General features: G+C 40.0%; 2 protein-coding genes across 5 annotated transcripts in view; both read right to left on the bottom strand.

Annotated features, from left to right (window-relative positions):
* Nucleotides 1-2,259, bottom strand: part of srrm3 (serine/arginine repetitive matrix 3) — a 101,004-nt gene extending 98,745 nt beyond the window's left edge. For both annotated transcript variants that reach the window (XM_011483759.4, XM_020709052.3), the window contains exon 1: nucleotides 1,908-2,259. The gene's annotated coding sequence lies outside the window, so the exon portion shown is untranslated. The remainder of the gene's footprint in view (nucleotides 1-1,907) is intronic.
* mlxipl (MLX interacting protein like) lies at nucleotides 2,259-24,713 on the bottom strand. Of its 3 annotated transcripts, none has more exons than XM_011483757.4 (18): nucleotides 24,542-24,713; nucleotides 23,810-24,315; nucleotides 20,488-20,594; nucleotides 20,295-20,377; nucleotides 20,127-20,216; nucleotides 17,167-17,208; nucleotides 13,021-13,195; nucleotides 12,025-12,105; nucleotides 8,048-8,196; nucleotides 7,340-7,940; nucleotides 7,164-7,237; nucleotides 6,380-6,617; nucleotides 5,860-5,975; nucleotides 5,583-5,705; nucleotides 5,256-5,383; nucleotides 4,471-4,594; nucleotides 3,046-3,175; nucleotides 2,259-2,930 (listed from the first exon to the last, which is right to left on the bottom strand). In XM_011483757.4, exons 2-18 carry the CDS (start codon nucleotides 24,154-24,156, stop codon nucleotides 2,764-2,766), a joined length of 2,775 nt encoding a protein of 924 aa, XP_011482059.1. In that variant the 5' UTR covers nucleotides 24,157-24,315; nucleotides 24,542-24,713; the 3' UTR covers nucleotides 2,259-2,763. The 3 variants fall into 3 exon arrangements, with proteins under 3 accessions (XP_011482059.1, XP_023818051.1, XP_023818050.1); XM_023962283.2 differs by having other exon boundaries at nucleotides 6,380-6,614; XM_023962282.2 differs by having other exon boundaries at nucleotides 23,810-24,281; nucleotides 24,542-24,692.

Here is a 24,713-nt window from a genome sequence, read left to right as displayed (position 1 = left end):
CAAGACACTCAGGTCCCATGCAGCAAAGGATCCGGTCCTCCTGCTCCGCTTCTGCCAACACGCCACAAACACGGCTCTGATTATTTATTCACGGGGTGCTCATATGGCAATCATTGGCCATGTAGGTGTAGATTGCAAGGCTGCTTCATCTTAATGCACAGCAGGATGATACACTGTGACGTAGGGGCAGCAGCTAACATTGCATCCAAATTATTTGCTTATTTTGGAAATTACCAAAGCAAACTGAGAATAATTGCAGATTACACCAAAAACAAAAAACTTCAACTCACAACCAAACAACAATTGTTGCTATTTTTATCTCAAGCTGCTCATAAAAATCGTTTTGTTGGAAATAATAGTTTTAAACCAGAAATGTTATCAATCATAGAGTTTGCACTTAAGTTTGCACTTAAGTTCAAACTCTGGGTCTCAATCAGCTTTAAGAACAATTATAAGATTCCTTATCCGCGACCCGGTCCCGGATAAGCGGAGGAAGGTGGATGAATGGATGTAAGATTATTTTACCGTATTTTTGGGACTATATGTCGCACTGGAGTATGAGTCATTTTTGGGAGAAAAGTATATTACAAAATACGGGAACAGGAAAAACCACTTCAACTTGAAAGATAAAAGTGTTGCTATTTTTTTTAAACCACATTTAAGTCGGGCCTGAATATCAGTCGCAACCCCAGGCAAACTATGCAAAAAAGAAAAGAAAAAAAAAAAACACAACAAATACACAGAAAAATGAAGTAGGGTTTATATGTGTGAATAGAATTGGACCTTCGTTTTTATTAGGACTTCTTTTACCCTCCCAGAGCCCTCTTGTCCACAGATGTAAATCTGCTGGTGGTCCCAAAGGTAAGAACAGAAACCCATGGCATCCCAGCACTAAGGGGCTCGTCTGTGGAACGGCCTACCTAAGGATGTGAGGGCTTCATCCACTATGAAGGTTTTTAAGAAAAAACTTAAAACTCATTTTTTTCATATAGCTTTTAAGTAGTTTTTACATTTTCTGGATTTTTAATATGATTATATAGACTGTTTTCCCTGTTTGCTTTTGTACAATGTGTGTGTGTGTGTGTGCGCGTGCCTGCGTGTTTTCTCAAGATCACTATTTTTAACATTATTTTTTATCATTATAATTATTCTTCATGGAAAACATGAGGTGTTCTGTAAAAGAAAAAGTGCTCTTTAAATAAAGGCGAATTTGAATTAAGTCAAATTTAAAAATGCCAAAAAACCTTTTTATATTTATATCAAACATCTCTCAACAAATGTAGTTATTGTGTAAATCTTTATATAATTTAATACTATACAAGTCCTGAGAGTTTTGCTTTTCAAAATAGATCATTCTTCTTTACTGACTTTAGATCAATTTACATTCATTCATCAAAAAGTGCCTAAAACCTGATCATAGTTAAAGAAAACAAGTCCCCACATAGAGGAGTAAACACTCTGAGGGTGGATGTCAGCCTTTAAACGCCAGATAATCCCACATCATCAGTACATAAATGGAGGCGGATTAACAAAACAGTACGCCCCTTAGTTCACACAAAAGGCTGCAGACGTATTATGAGTCCTGCACCCGAAAATGACGGACACAGAAAGAGACAAGTGGGCACAGTGCAGCAAAAACCAGCGAGCTGCAAAAACTGCACGGCGAGCAAAGGCTGCCCGCCCGGCCACAACACGGTCCCGACCCGCTCCACGAAGCCAAAGTGTTCCTCTTTGTCTCTGCCAGACAAACCTTAGGGCTAATGTATGTCACACAAAGGCGACATAAACACCGCTTCAATGTGTCTATTCAGAATTTATGAACCAGGAACGGACGCGGAGCGTGTTTTTCTTCGGGGATGTCCGTTAAGCTCAAACTTGATGCCTAAGCTTTTTTCGGAAACTCTTACCTTTCCGGTGGTCTTTTCTCTCGCTGAGTTCGTCGTTTATGGTCGATTCCGAGCGCTGGTTTCAGGTTTGCTGTATTTAGAAGTGGGGTGGGCCCCGTAGCTGATGAGGAGCCGTGTTTTCGGTCCCTCTTCTCTTCGGCGTTAGCTGGCCCGCTGCATCCGCTCGGTTCGTGGTGCTGAAGTGGACAGCGCACCGAGGAGCTCTGGGAACAAAACCCCCAACGCCGCGCTTCCACAGCGCACAAGCACAACAGCGCCCTCTGTCCGCCAGGAGGAGTGCTTACAGCGTAGGGTGACCCTCAGCAGACCCACATCAGAGTGACACACGTACAAAAAATGAAACATGAGGGATTCCTCGTTGTTTCGTCAGTTTATATGAATTAATCATTTCATACAAATCTGGATTTTAAGCGTGCTGAAAAAAAAAAAAAAAAAAAACTTTACCGCAGAAAAAAAATGCAAGCCAAAATACAATAAATTGTTTAGAAAGTTACAAGGTTTGACATATTTCACCCTTAATTTTGCTGGTATAAAAGTTCTGAACCATCTTTATGAACACTTAGGAGTACAAAAACCCAAATGACAGATTTGTAAATGTCCCACATTGCTTAGATTAAAAAGGAAAATATTTAAAAAAAATAATCAGTCCAAAAGATTGTAATAACTTGGGTTGTAGTATAATGTAAAACACTGACTAAAAGCAAATTGAATTTCTTGAATGAAAAATATCCATTCATATAAATTAAGCAAGTATTATAATGTACTAAACTTCAGTCTTTTTGTTGATGAATTTTATCAGAATTATGACCATAAAATCCTGGTTATTCGAATGAGCTTCCACCCAGTCTTCAAGGCTTCAGCATGGGTGTGTTCCACTGCTGGGGGGGGCAGGTTGTAGAGAGTGGTCAGTGGTGACAGAGGGGTCACCCTGGCTGACGGCGACTGTGGCCTGTTCTGGCAGTAGGCTTGGGTCTGTCAGAATGGCGGTGGTGGTACACAGGAGGCGGAGTGAACTCAGAACCACTGAGGTCACAAAGGGAAAACCAATAACATTAACATAAAAAATTTCAATAGCAAATAGTAATAACAGTTAAAAAAATGTGGCTTCTAATCATTGTCGTAGCTGCAACAGACTCACTGGGTCTCAGGGAGGGCAGGGAACAATGCTGATCCAGCCAGGACAGAGTTGACCGGCACAGATCCTCAACACTGGCGGTGGACACCATTCCATTGTAAGACTCAAACAAGGGCTCAATGATGATGCTGAACTGAGCACTGAATTAAGGGAGGATGTGACGAACCACCAAGATGAGACATGACTAAAATAGGAAGTTTCATATTGATAACATAGATGACCCAAAATAAATTAAAGCACGAGTTGCTAGAGACTCAATTGTGTGTTTTAAATACCCACTCCAATGAAAATAGTGTTTTTTGGCATGTTCTTGTGGCATTGTTCTGAAGATGGAGGACATACTTAAACAAAATTATGCTCGAAATTGTATTTCTGAGCATTTTTTAATTCAAATTTTTGTGGATCGGGAGCAGACGAAAAATGCAGGTATAAAAAGGTGGTATTTGTGACTTGGAAAATATGCTGTGTGAGCCACAAGCTCCCTGCCCTTCATAAACACATAGATCCAAGGAAGTCTTTGTTTTCCTCATCTGAACTGCCATCTGGCTCAAAACTGTACGGCTAGACAGCTCCAATATGGCTTCCCATTTTTGTTGCAGAGCTAATGTTAGCTTGGAGAAGGGGCTAATGTTAGCTTGAGAAAGTGCAAAAGAAGTGATGATGGGATATCAGTGGAGGCTTACTTTTGAGACAAACGTCTCAAACAACCCAGAGGGGGATTTCTGATAAACGTCTTCTGCTCTGCACAAACTATGTCTTAGAAAACAACACAGCTTTTTTTTGCCTAAGAATTGCATAATCATAATTAAAAGACTACTGGGAATGATTTTTTTTACAATAGATCAAAAGATGATTGGAGTGGAACCTGAATCAGAAATTTTATTTTACGTAGATCTTAATTAGCATAACTGCTTTTAGGTATTTTTATAAACTTTTTGCACAATGAACTTGAGGTTTTGCAAACAAAGGCCAAAACTTACAAAGTAATATTGCTATTATTGCATCATATATGACTACATCTGGCTGTTAAACTTGAGACTCAACAATGTTTTTATTTAAGAATAAAACTTCAGATTAAAAACACGATTGGATCTCTTCAAAGCACAGATATGCAAATTTCCATTTCATTAGAAACCTGAAAAAAGTAGAACATTTCTTTCCATCTACCAGAAGTTGCATAAAATTTTGTTTAATTGGTTCATTTATATTCAAGGCTAAAGGCCCAGAGCCATAGGATGATTTGATATTCCTCTAAATTCTGAAGAAAAGTGATTAAGCAGCAGACAACTATAACAACTCTCCATCCACACTTAGGGCTGGAAGAGAGGATTAATTAAAAAAATGTGATTATAGACCAAATCACATGTCATTTTTTTATAAGTTGGAAACAGAGAAATGCTCTTATGAATGTTCAAACCCATAGGATACAATCCAGAACTTCCAGTTTTGCAGAGTCTGGGCCCGTATGTACTCTCTGAACTTCTGCCTCATGTAGTCGAAGCGCTGCCGTGTGATGGGAACACCTGTGGCTGGAAGCTGCTGCTGGCAGGCACTGCAGGAAGAGAACTGAGTCAACAAAGCAAAGCACAATTTTGACTGACTGAAGCAGAGGATGCAAAGCTTAACAATCTGAGAACTTATTCTTTACCTCCAATCAGTCTAAATTGTTAAAGTCTCACTCCGATCATCTTGTGATCTATTTTCAAAGTGTTCCCAGTGGTCTTTTAATTATGATTATGCTGCTAGGGCGGCTCCCTTCCCATTATCCATTTGTTTACTTGTTTTCCCACTAGCTTACAGCCCCTCACACACCCAACCTAACATTATTGCTGCAACAAAAACGACAAGCAATGTTTCAGCTATCCAGCCATACAGTTTTGAGCCAGATACCAGCTCAGACGAGGAAAACAAAGACGTACATATATCTAGTCATCTGCAAGTGGATGCATCAGAATGGAGCAGAGCAGTGAGCCTTTGGCTGGCAGTAATAGCTTCTACTGTACGTCACACAATATTTTTCAAGTGGCATTGTCTGCTCCTGATTCGGAATGATTTGAATTAGGAAATACTCAGAAATGCAATTTATAACTTCATTTTCTTTATGCATGTCCTCCATCATCAGAAAAATGCCACAAGAACACGTTGAAAACACCAAAAACACTATTTTCATCGGAGTGGGTCTTTAACTGAAAGTAAGCAAAGTAAGCTCTCACTTGATGGCAGAGTTCAGGTTCTGGATCTCCTCTCTGAGTCTCTGAGCCTCATCCTGTAGCTGAGCTCTCTCTTGTTGCATCTTGCTGATGTATTCTGCCGTCTTCTGCAGCGTGGTGGCTTTACTGATCTGTGGCAACACATCAAGATATTGCAATATGTCAGCCACATGCTACAAGCATTCAGATGATTTTCTGCTTCCTAAATGCCATTTCCAGCATTTACAATGTGTGACAGATTTCTCTGGTTTGGGTCTGCAGTGGCTCTCTGATGCCCACCACCTTTCAGGACATGTTTATGTAATGCAACTGCACATCTTTTTAGATAACCTTTATGCTTGGCTGGGAGCTGAGGGTTGTGACGAGACTATGTAAGGTGTCAAATCCCAGTTTGATGTTGAAGCGTCTTTTCTGCTCAGCTGAGATGTGAGTGATCCTCTTGGTCTCTGTTTGCTGCAGAGCACAGAAACATGCATGTTAATCATAACTCCTAGCTGGATTTACACAACACAAGAAGTGTTCTAAATATTCCATTTAAAAACAAGGACTTGGACAGAAAGATTAAAAATCCCATTTATTTTTATATTAACAGAATGTTATGCCCTACCTTACTTGATTCTATCTTTCCATGTCCTGAGAAGGCCGACTGTGGAGACTCTGGGTTGGAAGCTTTCTCTGCCAGATTTGGCGGAGATGTTTGGCTAGGATGTGCCGAAAAAGAAACTAAAAGAAACAAAAACCTTTTAAATAAGCGTCTTTATAAATAACGGAAAGTGCTTCTTAGATTCTTTTGGCTCAAAAAGACAAATCACTACAGGATGTATTTATTTTGTTGATATATTGTGTTTTGATTTCAGAGTATCATTTAATTATTCACTCCAGTTGCTGCACAGTAAATATCTATGTTTCATAGATCCATAAACAGCTGCTGCAATTGTTTTTCTGTACTCATTAAAATTAACACGTCTGCTGAATTTCTCCATATGCCGTGGTAAAGTGGAGCCCTAGTAAAAAAAATAATTTTCCTCTCAAATGTAATAATTATTTAACAGAAAAAATAGATGGTGTCTCTTGCCGAGATGTTGTTGAGTGTTGGCTACAAATATATTTGCGAATAGAGGGCATACCGTTTAAGCTGCTCCTGTCTGTGCTATATAATTGTACAGGTGATAATTTCTCAGTCTTGGGAATAAGAAGGTGGGTTTCTGCATGCATGGAACCATGGGTAAGAAGAGCAGACACTGCAGACCCTCTGGTGGTGCCGGCATGAGGTTGAGTGTGGCCAGCGTTTGCACTTTGCCTATGCAGAGGAGACAGAGCTGCAGGCCAACCAAATCCAGGCTCCATCTGTGATGAAACGCCCTGCTGAGTTACAAAAAAAAAAATACATTTAGACATTTCCTTCCACTAAAATAGAAAAAAAAGTTAAAAAAAAAAAACAAAGATCAATGGAAGCTGTTGCCGTGCATTTTGAGTCCATTCATTTGGCTACACTGGCAAGCAAGCCGCACTTCAAGCTTCGAGTATAGTCCTTCGCTCTTAGTACAGACTCAATATACTTGTAATACACTTAAATAGACTACCTTTTGCTAAGGGGAAACGTAACCAAGCCAAGGCAAAAAGCTACCAAAGGTGGATTTCCTTTGGTAGTTATACTGCATGATGTTTTTGTTTTTTAATGTAATTTTTGCACAAGTCATAAACAGTGGTTGAAAAGTGTTTCCCTTTTAGTGTTTGTGCTGTGCTAACCATTTAAATAAGGTTTTACCTATAATATGTAAACATGATTTGACTGTTAGTAGTTTTTTAGTAGCTTACTTCCAAGAAAAACAGTCTACTACATTGTTGCTGCTTTTGTTGCTGAGACGATGTGCAAATGGCTCAACAACTTCATTTTCTGGACTGACTTACCAAAGAACTAGTAGATGTTGACCTCTGACCTTTGCTTGTCACCAGATTTGTTTTAAATCCAACTGTTGGTTTTCCTGCAGGCAAATAAATATTTTTGTCTGATTAGTGGGTGTTTTAAATTACAGTTTGTAGTTTACGTTTACAGTGTCTTTTGTAGGAAACTGGAACTGACTCACTTTCTTGCGCGGTTGTGGATAGCAGCTTAGCGAGGCAGCTAGTGGGCATGGGGGCTGTGGGCTGGGATCCTGGCAGCACTGCAGAGGCTGCAGCTGTCCTCACTCCTCCTGTCTTTTGCTTGTGCTTCCCTCTGACCCCTGAAATGGTCATCTGTTCTGGGACTGAGAAGCAGTAGGCTGCTGTGACCGGAGGAAGTGGTGCATGTAGAAGCTCAGGCGTGGCAGCTGGGTAACTGTGAGAGTGGGTGTTTGAGTCCCTGGCTTGAGAGTAATTCTGAACCTGGTGCTGTGAGGCCTGGGACCCCATGGTGGAGGCGGTATGAGTGATGACAGAGGACGTGGCACTAGTTGATGGGTGGTAACCAAACTTGAGGCATGGCAGTGGATGCAGAAAGGGAATACTTGCAGACGCTGGCTGATCAGCATTGGCAGTGAAGGCTATGGTAACAGGTATGTTGTGGTATGTTGGATGATTGTATGGCACGGCTCCTGACACAATGGTGGACGTCTGATATTCAATGCAATCTGGGCTCGGCCTGGTCTGGTCTGACCGAGTGTTGGATGTTGAGCTCTGGGACAAGTTATTAGATGTCAAACTGGGCTGGAAATGAAACAGTTTACTGATTAAAAACAGAGGCGAAACTGGCAAAATCTGCAGTAAATTGTCTGATAACATGTGGTTAGAGCGCATGCTAACGGCAGTGCCACCTGAGCCAGCTGGGTATCGATAAGCAGCTGAGGAGTTACTGCCACAGAGGGGGGGCCAGGAACAAACATGCTGGGGGAGCTTTCAAAATAGCTGTAGTCAGCAAAAGCAGTCTGCTCGCTGGACTGGCCCCGATAATTTGAAAAGATATCTGTGAAAACAACACATTACATATTATCAGACTTTGAGGGAATGGACTTTACTGACAGAACGAACATCGGAATCACAGGACAAACACAAATCAGGAGTTTATAAAGCCTGAAAATGGCATAAAGTGGTAACTATTATTTTTCAAGCATAAAAGTTCCAAAACTATGTGTAAATTATTAAAGGTCACATCTGAGTTGTAGGCGGGACTGATGGCAAGGAAGTCAGTTCGACCCATATCCATTCACCCATCTGTTTACATGGTCTCCCATTAGCTTACGGCCCCTAACACCCACCAACTGGTGCAACAAAAATGGCGATCAATATTGGAGCTATCTGGCCAAACCACAGCTACTTTTGATCAAATTTCTGCACAGTAAAAGGGAGGATTTTTTGAGGATTTACCCAAATGAGTAGCTCTTTGAAAATAAAAAAAACAGCCCAAGGCAAAATACTATTTTAGCACCAGCAGATTTTTTGAACATACTTGTATGTTTTCATTTAGTTGAAACACTCAGTTTCCAACTAAACTTAAAGAGGTGAGCAAAGTGGACCCATCTCAGTTATTGGTCTGTTCTCTGGTGACCGCGCATCAGGGTTAGCAGAAGCTACAGAATTGGCTTCCACATCATATAGAAAGTTAAGTGCACACGTAGTGTACCAAAGTACAGTGTTGTTTGAAAGTACTTTGACAATAACTATGTGAAGAATTTCCCCAAAATGCCCTCCAATGCTTAGGACTCAGAAACGGAAGCTGATCTGAATGTCTAGTGGTGCTCAAATCTTCCGAACACAGCTACTACCTCAAACTCATCTAAGAACAGTCTGAGAGTCATTTGAAAGGTACAGTCTCTCCAGCAGCATTAATCCATAAGAAAATATTTCAAACACTTCATCTGGGAGGTGTTGTAATGTTTTTAACCAGGATCTTCTTTAAAGACCCACTCGGATAAAAATTGTTTTTTTTTTTGGTGTTTTTAACATGTTCTTGTGGCATTTTTCTGATGATGGAGCACATATATTAAGAACAATTAGGCTCAAAATGGCATTTTTGTGTATTCATTTATCCAAATTGATGTAAAACAGGAGCAGATTAAAACGCCCTTTGAAAAAGATGCTATGTGTGACAGAAAATACACTGGGTGGGATACAAGCTCCCTGTCCCGAGCTCTTAGCAATGGGGGTGGGGGGTGGGGGGGGGGGCACCCAGGTTTTTTTTTTTTGGCTAAAAATGGCATAATTATAATTGAAAGACCACTGGGAACCCTTTTACAATAGATCAAAAGATGAGAGGAGTGGGTCTTTAGGGATAACTGAACTTCCCACACCATTCTTTGGGGTGAATCCAGCCACCCTTCAACTGAAAGTCATGCTTATGATATCATTATTTTAGGCAAAGCTGATATCCATAGCGGAGAACTGGCATTCAGATCAGAGTCTAAATCAAGAACTTTTTCATTTTACAGATCACTCCACATCAGTTTGTTCATCCATTTCTATTCCTCCGATCCAACCAGATTGATCCTTCTGAGGCAGAATAAAATTAAATTAACCAATACCATAAAAAAAAAAAATTTCCAAATGAGAAAAACGCCAATAATCGAATCAATATTGGAAAATACTATTTGTAATGAGACATAGTAGGTTTATCTTACTAGAACATAAAAATGACCAAGTGCATCACAGCAGACAACAAGCATGTGATGTCAGCAGAAAATAATCAGTCTATTATCGTAGTCCAATAAGTGGAATCACTTTGAATTTAGCAAAGACATGTGACCATAAAGTGTGCTAGGATGTTCTAATAATGTTCCCTTTGGATTATTTTGATGTGTAAAAACAACAGTGGTCTGAACTTTATGAAACTAAAATGTGAATGGATTTGACATTCATTCTTGTTTACTTGTTTGTTTGTACATATCTTTAATTTACACTTGATTATTTTGCAGAAATACAAGGAATGTGAAAACTTCACCAACACTGTTTGGTACCAGGTATTTATCTCCGAGTCACAACGTTGGATCGAACCGGATAGATAAAAATCAAGTAAAATCAAAAGTGAATCAACTCGGCAACCACAAATTTGGAATTGTTTTTAACAAACAATCGTTATACCCCTACTCCACAATAACACACTATGTTTATGAACTCATATTCAATAAAACATTTTGTGTGCCATTATCATATACATTGATATCGTTTACCGTAAAAGGCTTGAGAAAAGCAAGGTATAGGCCCCTTAACACAATAAGACTAAGCCAACACTTTAGAAATACAAGTAAAATTAAGCTGTACATTGAAATTTTTAAACAGGCTAAGAGCTGTGCTTCAGTTTTGTCTCCATAAATTTGTTTCAAATCCTGCAAATAAAAGGTTTTTCATCATGCAGGCAGCTGACTGTAGCTGACAGAACTCTGTGATTACAAACTGTTTCTTCACATCTGTGAGGAAGGAATTTGAGCAACAGTCTGCACAAACAAAAACAAAGCCTCCTAACGGAGTTGCCCAACATGATGATTTCAATTTATGCGAGTCAAGCACATTTCATGCTGGGAAAGAGGTTTGCAATCCAGTACGGCACCTCAGCTAAAACCACATCGCAGAACTTCCTCTTCAAAAGACAATATAAATGACTTCCATTAGAAAGTAGCAAACAATATATGTATACAACCATGTTACACGCCAGAAGCTAATTTGTTCAGCCAGCTCTGTGAGAACAAACACCGCCGCAGCTCCCACAGGCATCAGAAAGGGAAAACAGTCAACATCAATCCTTTTTTCAAGATTTTGAATTAGTTGTTTCAGCTGGCCTGAGTTTATTTTCTGTGTTTTTATTGAGTGTATGTGTGTTGTATCGATTTTGCTGAGAATTGTTTGTCTCTGCTCTAATTTCCAGCTGCATAAGCAGCTTCTTCAGGAAAATTAAAGTAATTTTGATTTGACTTTATTTGATTGCAGTGGGCAATAGGTTACCTGTCAGTTAAAAATTGTGACCTGTTGTCCCAGGCAGGCTAGATTTCTGAACACTGGGTGTCACATGGATGGATGGATGGATGGATGGATAGATGGATGTAATCCTAAAAAGCTATTTTCAAAATCTTTCTGCTTTGCAGGCTTGTTTAAACTTAAAGTAGGGAGTTTTCTTGCATAAACACCCAAAGGAAGCTCATAACATAAAATTTTAATTGAATTAAGGCTGAAATTGCGTAAGACAAACTCTATTGTTGCTCAAAATAAACAGCTCCACTTAGAGAACTAAACCAAAGATTCTTCACTTCCTCTGAAACATGTATTGTAAAGGCACATTGAGATTTTTAGTGCAGAGAGGGAATGGAATTAATACTTTTTAATGCTAAACCGAGATGATTTGAAAAATTATTTTTCTTGTAAATAAAACCATATTTTACAAACTGATTTTGTGTTTATTCAAGGTATTTTGGAGACATTTAAAACGTTTTTAGAAAATATAAAAAAAAAAAAAAAAAAGGTATCTAAATCACAGAAATAATACCTCCCTCCCCCAATTGTATCATTTTAATAAACCAAGTCATTAAATTGTAATTTTAAAGTATAACTTTGGGTAATTTAAACATTTGCAGTGGTAGTAAAGTTTTAAAGATCTAGAATAATTCCTCTAAGGAACAGAAATATTTTACAAACGTACTAAGAGAATACTTTTTAAAATGAATCAATAAGTTTGAACGGATAAAGCACAGATTGATGGCATCATTTGCTGACTAAATCATGCAAACAGCAAAAGTCTGCTGCTGTGCTGGACAGCAGTGAAGATCTCTGCAGTCAAAAAAACAGGTGGATTGTGGGGGGAGTTTACCTGGGATGTCCATGAAATCATCAAGGTTGGGCTGCAGTGGAGTCAGGCCTGGCTGGATCATGTCTGCATTGCTGGTGTACGCTGAACACAGAGAAAGCGCACAGTTTGAATTTAACTGAAACATACAAAGAAACTAACTACCATCAAATAACCCAGCAGCAGATGCGTTAAAACGACCACATCAAGAGAAAATTAAACAAACCGCCACTTTAAGCCACTTTAAAATGGGCCAGATCTCAACCAAAACAAAAAGCTGAATACAAAGGAATGCTGATGAAAAATGTTAGAGACAGTACAGTTAATGAAGTCAAAAAGTATCCTCAAAGATGTGAACAACCCATACAGAAGAGAACTATACAATTATGTTACAGGTGATATATAAAGGTTTAGAAGGTACTGATCCAGAGGAAGTGTATTTGTTAAAGCTATTAACAACCTGTTGTTCACTTTTTAAATAATTTTATTTTCTAAACTGCATTTTAATTTTTATTTATTCTTTCTTTTTTTCATATTGGATTTTCCTATTTAATTTTTCTTTTTATTTTCTATTTTTTTGCAGCTATAACTCTCTTTATCATTTCCCCGTATTTGATCATATCTTATCATTGCTGAATTGAGATTGGGATGCCACAACATGGGTCAAATAACATTTTTGGATAATATACTTACATTTTAAAAACATTAAAAAAAACTGGTTTACATCACTTCAAAAACATGTTTGGTGAGCTTCTGCTTCCCCTTTTTTTTTTTAAAGTTAAATGTATTTTCGATTTAAAATCAGAGCCAATTCAGTTGGGAGAAGCAAGGAGGGCCTTTGCTATTGCAGTTCAGCACTAAATTATAACAGAAATGTTATGTCATCCAAACAGGCTCTTATTTTAAAATCCTTTTAGAGCTTCACTTTTGCCTCTCTGCTTTATTTCCAATCATTTGATTCTCCAACTGAGACAAAATGCGGAACAACGCAGTTAAAGCTTAAAAGAGTTGACTACCCACTATTGTGCCGCTCGCTGCTCCAAGGACACGGTTTCTGTGTCATGGTGAACAGGGTGTCAGAGATGTCAGACAGAAGGCAGTCCAAGTCAAACATATGTGCCTCCACTGGGGCGGCCTCTGGCTCCTGGTAAATCTGACTGGACCTTTTGTCCAGCTTGGACTGGCAGATCTGACCCTAAGAGACAACAGCCAGAAAAAAGCACAAACACTTCAAGGACTTGAGAAGAGACTAAATCTCTGCCGAATCTGGCCATGAGAGGGCGATGTACACAGTGCATCTAAGGTCGACCACATTGATGCTCTGATGCTGTTTGACTACCCACACCTGAAAGTATTCATCATCAAATTTAAATAAGACAAATACATTTTTCTTTAAGTATTTTCTATTCTATATTTATATAAAAAAATTAAGTTTAAAAAAAACTCACAGAAAATGCAGCTCTTCAACCTCTCTTTTGCCTTTCCACAGGGATATTCCTTGCTGTCTTTTCCCGTCCCCGTAAACCTGGACCCCTTCTTATAGGAAAGTCCAGATTGAGCCGGAAATTGTTTTGATTACGTCTGAGCAGACGACATCCCCTCTTAGAAGATTGCTGTGTTTGCATGCACGTGTGTGTGTTGCTGCATATTGAAAAAGGTCATTTTGACGTATTGTTCAAAAACACAAGCCCCTACCAGGTTATCATTATGTGTCTTTATTCTGATGTCTCTCTGTTTAAATAAAAGAGGCAGCCTTTTGTCCGTGACCTAATTCTGGTAGTCACACACATGTGGGCAAACAGGGAGACCTGAGGTCCCAGCCACAAACGATTGCAGTTCAGGCTAGAAATAAACCTGTGAGCTTTGACATTTCTTATTTAGAAAAGACAGAATTTGCTTTTTGGCGAGGATTTCCTACAGGCGGCTGATCGTAGAATAAAATGCAAAAAGGTGAGAAAATTTGGTTTGATTAAGGTTTTGATTTGGGTTTGTTTTTTTATAGAACAGCCTGTCTTGTTATCTGAATCACGTGTGTTAAATTAACTTATAATAAAGTCAAAAATAAGAAGGAAAATTGATTATTTCGATTTAAAAAAACACTCAAACACAAAACGCTACAACTAAGAAGTAAAAAATACTTTGTGAATTTAAACTTGTGAATTTGATAAGCACATTTTTCATTACCCTAAATAAGCATTTGTATCATATTTAAAATACACATTTCTGCGACTGGTATCTCATTAGCATGAACAAAACTTTCCTTCAAAATAGTTCATCCTTACTCCACAAGAGACAGTAGAAGGACTTGTCAAATGGGCTGCTTCCATGAATTCTTAAAAAATACTTTTGGCGGGAAAGGTTTTGCTAATTTTTCAGAGAGAGGGAGAGTGAGAATAACTCATCTGATGTAATTCTTTTTTTAATGACTACTTCCTGTATTGAAATAATGCAACATTTGTTGATAATTATTATATTAAATACAGCTACATCATGTGTGGATCAAATTTGAGACAGTGGGTAAATAAGGTGTTTTTGTTTCCCCCGGCCACTTGTGTCAATATCTTTGCATCTTAAACTAACACTGTTTTTAAAAAACGCATACTATCATTATCTCATAAAAAAATAAATAGCGCAAAAAAGTTTGTGGATTTAATCAAAAGGTGTAAAAAAAAAACTTACCGTAATTTCCGGACTACAAGCCGCTACTTTTTTCCTGCGCTTACAGCCTTGCGGCTTATTCAGTGACGCGGCTAATTGGATTTAATTGGCGGCCGCCATGTACGTACTTTCGAACTCAGTGAATAGTTTGAATTCTTTATCTAACACCAAGCACAGGGCATTTTTATTCAACACACCTCTTAGCAGCCAAACAGCATGGACTTGACTTCAGGTCTTAGACACTTCAGTCATGGTTCAACAAAACAAAACACGCATGCCCGGCCGCATCCCAGAATCCTTTGGGGCCATTAGACCCAACGTGCACGTGATCGCCGCTACATTATGATGAAGCTTTCAAGTTAAAAGCAATCGTTAAAAGCAGCGTAAAAAAGTCCACCGTCACCAACGGGTTTGGAAAAGCCGGTTTGCTGCGTGACGGAGAGAACAGCGCATGGAGTGAATTTACACTCCATTTACGGTTTCTAAGGAAACCGTAAAAGCGGAATTTTGCTTTGAAAAACTCACAGCCTCCGTGTGAGCTGGAGACATCTTCTCCTGCTGCTCTTATAGAGCTGCGGGGCCGATGGCAGTCTGAAGGCTCCCACACGTAACAACGCATCCGCCCCTCATACACAAAACGTACAGTATTAAGTCCGATTGCTTTGCACAGAAACGATTTGCTCCATCCACCGGCGCAACGGGCACGAAGTGCTCCTCCTTGAAGCTGCCCTGGCCAGAGGTGTCGGAGTAGATAGGTAGGGGAAACAAGGAGCGCGCGGGGCGGGAGCGGAGCGCAGAGGCGTCCGCGGAGTGCAGAGGCTTCTGAATTCTGACGCACGCGCCGCACTGAGGCGCGCGTATCGCGCTGAGGCGCGCGCTTTTCAGTCGCCGCTGCTTTATTTTACCGTTGTGTTTTCTAACCAGTCCTGTTACTCCCATAACGCTGCTGCGACACAAGCGGAAGGAGAGCTGTACCCGTTCACCCCTCCATGCACTGCTGATACTTGCTCATTCTTAAACACGTACAACAGAATGGCGAGCCGGGCGTTGGCCCCGCCTTTAGCCCCTAAGACTCATGGGAAATGGGGAATCGCGGATGTAAATTTCCTCATTATAACTGAGGGATGTAATGTTGATTATATGGTTACTGTTTGTAATTTTATGTTAGATACCTAGATTGTCAATAAGTAAAAAAAAAAATGAAATAAAAACACCATAACTGAGGGACTTGTGAACAGAATATAGGTCCATGCTGTTTGACAGATGACGATACACTCAAATACGTGACCCAGAGGCAAAACTGGCACCACCTACAATGTGCTAATGAATTGCACTCACACTGGGATGCTGGGCGTGATCTGGATGACAATATCGCCTAACACATGCACAGCTTATACTCTGACGCGGCTTGTGTATGTATAAAAGCAGTCTAACACGTGGATATGGGTGGGTGCGGCTTGTAATCGGGTGCGCTTTGTAGTCCGGAATTTACGGTAATTCCAAAAAATTTTAATTTCCTGTCAGTTTTTTTGATGTAGAGGGCTTTATGGGGCAATTCTTTCTGTACTTCTTGAGCATTCCATCCATCCATCCATCCATCCATCCAAGTATTCATTCCATTTTTACAGTGAAGACATGGCTATGCCTTTTAAATGATTGTTATGCAAATTAAAGTTGCACGTTGAGTCTCAGATTTTAAAAACGTGCATAAATATCAGATAAATACAATCACACATTTTGTTCAAAAAAGCCTTTTTCAGCCATTTAGTCAATTAGAAAATAAACTTTAAGAAAAAAGGTTTTCTGTTTGGTCTTTTTTAAATTCAAAATGTATTAAGTTTAGACAAACTGTGGACAACAACTGCTAGTAATCGTAAAGGGAAAAGAAACAGCATTTAAGCATCAGACAAACTGTGGGCAGCAGACTAAAACACCGTCAAATTCAGAGGTTAATATGATCATAAATGAAGTGCTTCCCCTCCCTCATCTGCCGCCTCTTTTCTTTTGTTCTCCCTCTTTTGGCGTCACTGTGAAACTCGCCGCTCCTTTGCTGCTCATCTTAGCTGAAAATAGGTCAGATTGAATGAATGGCATTAAATTTTGCAGCTACTTACATTGAATAAAAGATAAAAACGTGAACAAATGTTTTGTTGCTGCTAGCAATAAATGTGTGTCAATTACCTACAAATATCAGGCTGTGACGCAGTCACTCTGGTGAGCACACATGCCCCCCCCCCCCCCCCCCCCCCCCCCGTCTTCTCTTTTCCCTCCTGGAACACCAAAAAAGACTTCGTACACACACTAAAAATAGTCTCTGAGAGGACTTTGATGTGGACTACAACTGTGTTCAGATGCGGAGAGTTCGAGGTCACCAACCCACTTGTTGTGGACCGTCAATGGGCCAACTTCACCTTTCAAAAGTCCGGATCAATATCTGACATTTTAGAGTAATTTCCGAAACTTAGAGAAAGACACTCAGTAACACATCTGAGAAAAGACTTCACCTACCTCATGAAGCATTGAAAGAATATCATCCTTCTTTTTCTGGAGCTGCAAGACAACAAAGAAACAGAAATAAATGCTCTTTGGCAATGAACATCTACCACTTGGAAAAACCATTTAGGAATGGCAGATCTTTCATAGGTTCCTTCTCCTTTTAGCAGAAGAAAAGATGATACATTTGCTTTAAATGCTTTCATTAAATGGAATGAAATTATTGACTGTGTTTGTAGGATCTTTGAATGTTATTTACTGTAAAAATATTCAATATATCTGACAGAGGTCAGGCAAAATTTCCAAACATTTGACAAACAATTCAGTCAAGGCATACCACAGGGATCTATGCTCGGACCAATACATTCTACATACTTGAAAAAACAATTTCCGATAACTCTGTAGAAAACTATTTTAATATGCTGACAACGCCACATCAAGGAAAGCAAATGTTTTTCATTTAAAGCATTTCTCAAAGATATAAAGGTCTTTTCGCATTCTGATATGTTAATTCTCCTAGTACTGTTTGCATAGGCGATGTTGCTGCTGTCTATAACTAATCCAGTCTCTTTTTCTCACAGCAGACGTTTTATTGTTTTGTCTTTGTTTCTTTTATCTGATGTTAAGGGCAGACATCTGTTTTCACTGATTCTGGTTCAAATGAAGGTTTCTTCCTGTTAGAGGGAAGTCGTTTCTCTTCACTGTCACCCAGTGCAAGCTAACTTTGGGAAAGTGCACTAACAAAGTTTTAAATTTGTTAGTAACTCACTAAATACCTCCCCGTCGTTATATGAACTTCAAGGAAATGCAGTTTCTTTGTTTAATTTAGGGGTTTGTAAAAGTTCGAACTTGTTAAATGGTATTGGCTTGGTGACATCGCACTTGGATTCTGGAGCTACCACATTTCAGCTGGTCCCCAGTCCGGATGAAATACAGGGTTCTTTCAGGTAAAGGCAAAAAATTTCTGCCAAACCATCTGTTTGAATCAGTGAAGCTGGCCACTGAAGGGAGATGTTGAAAGGTGAACAACAACATCTACAATATCTGAGCTAATGGGCTTATTTCCTCATAATGGTGTGTACAGATTTCCTTGTAGAAGAAAGCAAAATTAAAGCAGTGAGTGACGTTATATGGCCGCTAATCCCCTCCTGAAAATGTCCTCACTGGCTGAGTGACTATTTCATCCCCCTCACTCTTCCCCTCCTGCCCCAGCCACCCTGGTCAACACTGCCCGTGAAAAATGTATGTAATGTACACTTTTTTTTTCAAAATGGCGGGTATTCTGTTGGTTCTATCTCCATAGCAACCACTTAAATTTTGGGTCGCCTGGGGGTGACAAATAGATCTATGTAATTTGAACAAGAATCTGTAAAAGTAAACTTTTGGATTTCCTTGGCAACTGAAGTTTTTTTTTTTCCACAACGCCCACATTCCTAACATGTTCATAATCATATTGGATGTAATTTTGTTTTGTTCACCTTGAGTCAGGGATTCATGGATTAAATTTTCACAATATTCCATTCAAAAATGTGTGAGCATCAGAGAACCTCCACTTTAGCAAGCTTGCCACTCTAACGCCGTTCAAAATATACAAAATTTATGTCCAACATTTTTTTCCCAAGTAGCTTCCCAATAATGTTCAATGAGTTAAGAGCCGATGGATCAAAATCCCTAGGAGGAGTTTAAATTTGTAGCTAACAGGGATTTTCTTTGGGAAATTAAAGTTGCTGTCTCTTCCAAAGGTCAAAGTTCAACAACACTTCGATTGTAGTTGTAGACTTAAGCTGGTGGCATGTGTGTAAAATTTTGTTAGGATTGCTTAAACAAAATTTTGCTTTTCCCATTTGTGCGAAAATGTAAAAATCGAACTTAAAACTTTGCAACAAAATAGCCGTCAAGCTGTAGGTCCTGTTTTTATCCATAAAAATTTCAAAACGTTACATTTTTCCAACACGTACTTTTGTTTCTTAGTGGATTTAGAAATACTGGTAGTTTTTTTTAACCCCATAAGAGATTTTGATCCCATTCATTTTTTTACGATTTCTCCTGCTGTGTGATGTTTTATTTTTTTTTATTTTGGGGGGGGGGGGGGGGGGGTCATCTACAATATCTAAAATTAACTTTGTGTGCAAATTTTGGTGAAATCTTTTAGTATGTAGCGGGGTTTAAATTCTGGGGCAGTCAGAAAGAAGACTTGCAAAAACAATATGGTCCTTGTGGTCCAGGATTTCTGCAGGACATGAAAAATCCTTTCAGCTCACATTCTTACTGACACTGTTGTAGAACAACAACTAGCAGAGGGTACAGTCAGAAACTCATTTGAGTGTATCTCCAAATCAGAATTTTCTAAAAAAAACTTTTGGTTTCCATGGAATTTTACCATTTTCATTTTATTGTTTTTCTAAAACAGAAAGAAAGGTAATTAAAACAATTGTTTATTTGTTTATAATTAAAACAACATTTATTATTTAGGATACAGGATACTTGCAGCTCATGAAACTGTGAAGGTCCAGTTTCCCTCGAAGACGTTGTTTTACTGTATTTACATGTATACAATTTATTTTGTGCCGCTTATTCTCTCTTTGGGGAAACACATTTTTAAATTAAATAAATGCTGCTTTTGAAAAATACCCCAGACACGCAATAAAAAAGAAGCCTTTCAGTCATGACCACAGCCTCAGGAGGAGCTGCTTCTACTCAGTCTGTGTGTTGAGTCTCTGAAACACACCTAACGTGATTATTTTAGAATATGTTTGGATTTGTAAACATTGTTTACACATAGGAAAGACACATTGTTTCTTAACTAATCGGTTATGCCTCAGCTGGATTTTGTAATATAGGTGAAACTAGTATCACACGTGAAAAAGAATTGAGGTCCTAAAATGAGAGTTGCACATAAACCTATACATAAAGATAAATATATTGATTAATCCTTCCATACTGAATGTGCGCTGTGAATAAAAATGAGTTCTTACCCTCTTCTTGTAATAAATCCTCCACTTGTGGTACTCTTTGATCACCACTTCAATCCTCCTCTTCCAGTAGCTGCCCTCTAATATGATTGCCTGTTGCCGCAAATAGCCAGGAACAAGCAAAGGTTAAGAAACCCTGGTAAGAAAAACTTATTGAGGAAAATCACTCACTTCAGGCTTCCGGTGAGCCTCGGCCTCTGAGCCTTCCAGCGGGGTGACAAACCCACACACCAAATTCTTCCTTTTCTCCACATCTGAGCAATCAAGACAGAGAAAACACAAAATGTTCAGCCGGCTTTATGCTTTTATATATTATTTCTTTGTCTCAAAATCAGCCGCATAAAATGTAGAACTAAGAACGCACATTGAATGAACCACGCTCTCCAGATTGCGTTGTTTAAACGGATCTTGTCCCTCCAAAGCAGACGAAGCCCCTTGAAAGACTTCCATTTGGGAGACACTATCTTACCACTGTGGGAAGAAAAAAAGAGGAGAAAGGTCAAATAAAGCCATAAATAGACTAAACAGGAAAGAAAATCCTGGAAAGCTGTCCTGGTTTTGACTAATGGCAACTCATCAATGTACACCAGCACACTGATTACCTGCGTTTCTAAACCTTTGCTTGCCTCCTGAGTGCTGAGAAGAGAGAGCCTAATGTAAAGTACTTGGGGAGTTGCTAGGACGCAGTGTGGCTGCATGACATTAAAAAGGAAAACAAAAACTACGTATAAGAAAAAAAAAATGAAATTAGTTACTAATCTCCACTGCTTCAAAGACCCACTCCGATAAAAAATGTGTTTTTGGAGTTTTTAACATGTTCTTGTGGCATTTTCTGATGATGTAGGTCATACATAAAGAAAATTACACTTTAAACAGCATTTCTGCGTATTTCTTTATTTAAATTGTTGTGAATCAGTAGCAGATGAAAGAAATACTGTTTGAAAAAGCCTGTAGCTGTGACATAGAAACTACAACGGACGAGTCACAAGCTCCCAGCTCTGCTCCATTCTGACACATCAATTCAATTCAATTCAGTTTACTTATATAGCCCGATATTGCAAAAACAGTCGTGTCAATGGACCTCATCCCAGTAATTGTATAAGAACCTAAAATCAGTCATACAATTCAATAGATAATTGCTATGCTAAACTAAACAGACTAAGCTGAACTGGGCATGCCAGCCCTTAGACCAGGGGTGGGCAATTCCAGGCCTCGAGCGCCGGTGTGTCTGCATGATTTCCAGATAGTCTTGCCCTACTCATGGCTGATTACCTGGTTCAGGTGTGTCCAGCCAATTAGAACACGCCAGAGCAGGGTATGTTGGAAAATATGCAGGAATGCGGCCTTCAGTGCCCACCTCTGCCTTAGACCCTCCTTCTCTACATCCACTTGCAGACAAATAGATCTATGTACGTCTTTGTATTCCTCGTCTGAGCTGGAATCTGGATCAAAACTGTATGGCTGGACAGCTCCAATAGTGCTCACCATTGGGATTTTAAGACGCTGGAAGCTAGCTAGGATAGCGTGTGAATGAAGCGCTCTCAGTAATGCGGAGGGTTAGGGGGGCGGGGTTTCTCAAAGCCAATAGTCCCGCCCACAACTCAGAGGGGAATTTCTAATGAACTACTGCCACTCTGCATAAACTAGAAAACGACTCAGACAAACACTGGACAGGAGAGCAGGAACAAACAGTTCATGGTCTATCTTTAATCAGAAATATATTAAAGTTTGTACATTTAATGTATTCATTTCTTCATAAAACTACACATGTTGGCACAATTTCCCTATTAACAGTTCAGGATCACAACCCCTAAAATTACATACTTTTTTTCCCCTCTTAGTTTGACTTTAATCTTTCCATTCCTGCCAAACAGAATCAAAGTCCAGCTGTTACTGAGGATTTTCCAGGTTATTGTGTAAGAGGTTGACAACACATCCACTGCCTTATCAGTCATTCATATGTGTGTGTGTGGGGGGGCTCAACATACATGTTTGCTACACTTTCAGACTGTGCCTCATGTGTCAGGAAGATATATTCATGAGATGAGCAGCAGAGCTGATTATCTGGATGTCTTCTCTGCTGGTGCAAAACAACTGAATATGTCACCGGCTATTGTGTGGCTATTGTACAAGATATTTTGGCAATTTAAAAGTTTATTTCTTACAGGAGCAACAGTAGCCACAACAGCTTGGCTCCTCCTCCCCTGGTCGCACGCTTCAGTAGATTCATTTCATTCTTCAGCCAGCATTATTGGAAGTCAGTCAGTTAATCACTGTGTTTATCAATCTGGCACGTCTGATCCCATAAGGGTTGAGTGGATTTGAATTTGAGACAGCCAGAGACATTTTAAACTTTCCACCCACTCAGGGGGAAGTCTTATAAATTTGTTTTGTGAGGACAAGCGTTGTTATTTTGGAGGTTATGGTAAAAGTCCCTCTCTGACTATCTTTTTATCTATTGTAAAATTGTTTTCAGTATTGTTTTATTTATGATTATGCCATTTTTAGCCCAATTCTTTTTCTAAAACTGTCGGTTTCCAGGACAGTTTCTGTAGAGCAGCACAAGTCCATTAGAAATTCACCTCTAAACTGTGAGCGGGACTGTTGCCAAGAAGTAGGCCTGTGCTAATTTCATAATTAGTGCAACAAAAATGGCAAGCAATTCTGAAGCTAACCCTAACCAAAGAAATTTGTGTTTTTCTTGTTTTTAGCATTTTCTTTTGGTAATTTTCTAATGATGTGGGGCATACATGGAGAAAATTTAACTTAAAATTGCATTCTTTATTATTTGTTTTACTGTGAACCAGGAGCAAACAAAAAAATGCATTTAGAAAAGGACCATTTCTTATGTAGAAAATAAACAGGGCAGGCCACAACCTCCCTGTTCGCTCCACTCTGATGCATGCACTTGTAGATGACTAGATCCATGTACAGTACAGCTGGATAGCTCCAGTATTGTTGCACTGCCAATGTTAGGTTGGGGGTGTGAGGCGTTGTAAGCTAACGGGAGAGCATGTAAACAGAAAGTTTTGAGTGATGAAAAGTGAGATTGGGCTTGCTTCACACCTAATGTCCAGCCCATAACTCAGAGGGGAATTTTTAATGAACTCCTGCCATTCCGCAGACACTATGTCCTAGAAAACGACACATTTACAAAAAAATTGGGTTACAAACAACATAATCATAATTAAAAGACCGCTGGGAAGGCTTTTACAAAAGATAAGAAGATGGTCAGAGTGGACCTTTAAATCCCAGACTGTGGAGATGGTATTGATACTGGCTGCAGGGTCTCATTTCAGTAACTTTTGTGGGAATTGCCTCCAATGATGAGTATGCAGAACAGAAGCCCTATCCAGATCAGTTGACCCCCAATGACCTCTGTAGCAGGACCCATGATCACAGCTGCTGCCCGTCAGGCAGAAGCTCATCAGCTGTTTGACTTGGCAAAGATGCTTTTTTAAAGGCACAAGCAACATACAGCTCCACCTCCCAAATGCATGTTCCTAATAAATGCGGCACTTTTTTATTTCAAATCTTACCGACTGCATAAAGGATGATTGTCGTAATGCTTATTTGGGCCAATCTGTTCGAGTTCAGCTGTTAAAATGCATGTGAACGTCTGAGAAAAAACGTGAATGTGCAGAGAATGGTGTTCTCGGGGGCAGATCCGGACAACAGGAACCCACCTGTAAGCCAGGGACATGCACTCAAACAGGCGGGTCAGGGTGGGGTCGATGCTCAGGCTGCCGGAGCTGCGGGGCCCGTACCGGTACGTGTGGCAGCCCGTCCCGTTGACGGTGTCGAAGTCGTACCTCAGGGAGCCGCCGCTCCTCCTCCTGCGCGCCGCGGAGTCGCTGTGCGGCGACGACACCATGAAGTGTCCGCTGTGGATCACCTGGCTGCGGGGGAGAGCGCCGGCCGCGGAGACGGAACCAGCGGGGCGCGCGGGGACCCCGTCCGGCTCAGACTCTGAACCTGACGAGTCCTGCAGCGGGACCTGCCCGGCCGAACCGACTCGGTCTTTGCTCGCCATGGAGCGCGCTGCCAGCTGAACTTTCTCCTCTACGCACTCCCCCCCTGTCCTCCCCCGTTTGGTAACTCTCCCTCCAGGGAGCCGCTGTGGAGCAGAGCAGGAGCCTCCTCTTGTCTGTCACCGAGCTGCGAGGGGGCAAACTATCACCGTGTCAGCGCCCTGTGGTGGTAAAGTCCTCAGTGAAAGCCCCGACGTGGGTAATAATTAATAGACCTCTCTGCATGGTGTTTTTACAACCACAACAACAGCAGGTAAAACTACAAACATTCCGTTTTCAGTTTTTGCACACTGATTGTGGGACTTGTTCTCCTATAAATGTAATAACTGGATCTGTAAAAAATATAAACAATAAAGCTGCAGAACAAAAAAAGGCTGAGGTCCTCACCTGCTCTCAGCTAAGTGCTGTCTTCCTTCATTGACCCCCTTTGAAGGACCTGCTGGAGTTCTGCTGATAGAAATGCTGTGACATCCACAGAGTTCATGCAGTCTGGTCTGACAAAGTCAGCCTGGGTGTGTCCTGTGAAAGTCCACCCCCATTGTTCAGTCCACACAAAAAA

The sequence above is a fragment of the Oryzias latipes genome, chromosome 14 (assembly GCF_053564925.1).
Source record: "Oryzias latipes strain Hd-rR chromosome 14, Olatipes_Hd-rR_3.1".
Lineage (NCBI taxonomy): Eukaryota > Metazoa > Chordata > Actinopteri > Beloniformes > Adrianichthyidae > Oryzias > Oryzias latipes.
The sequence above is the reverse complement of the archived record's forward strand: the minus strand, read 5'-3'. Positions and strand labels throughout refer to the sequence as shown.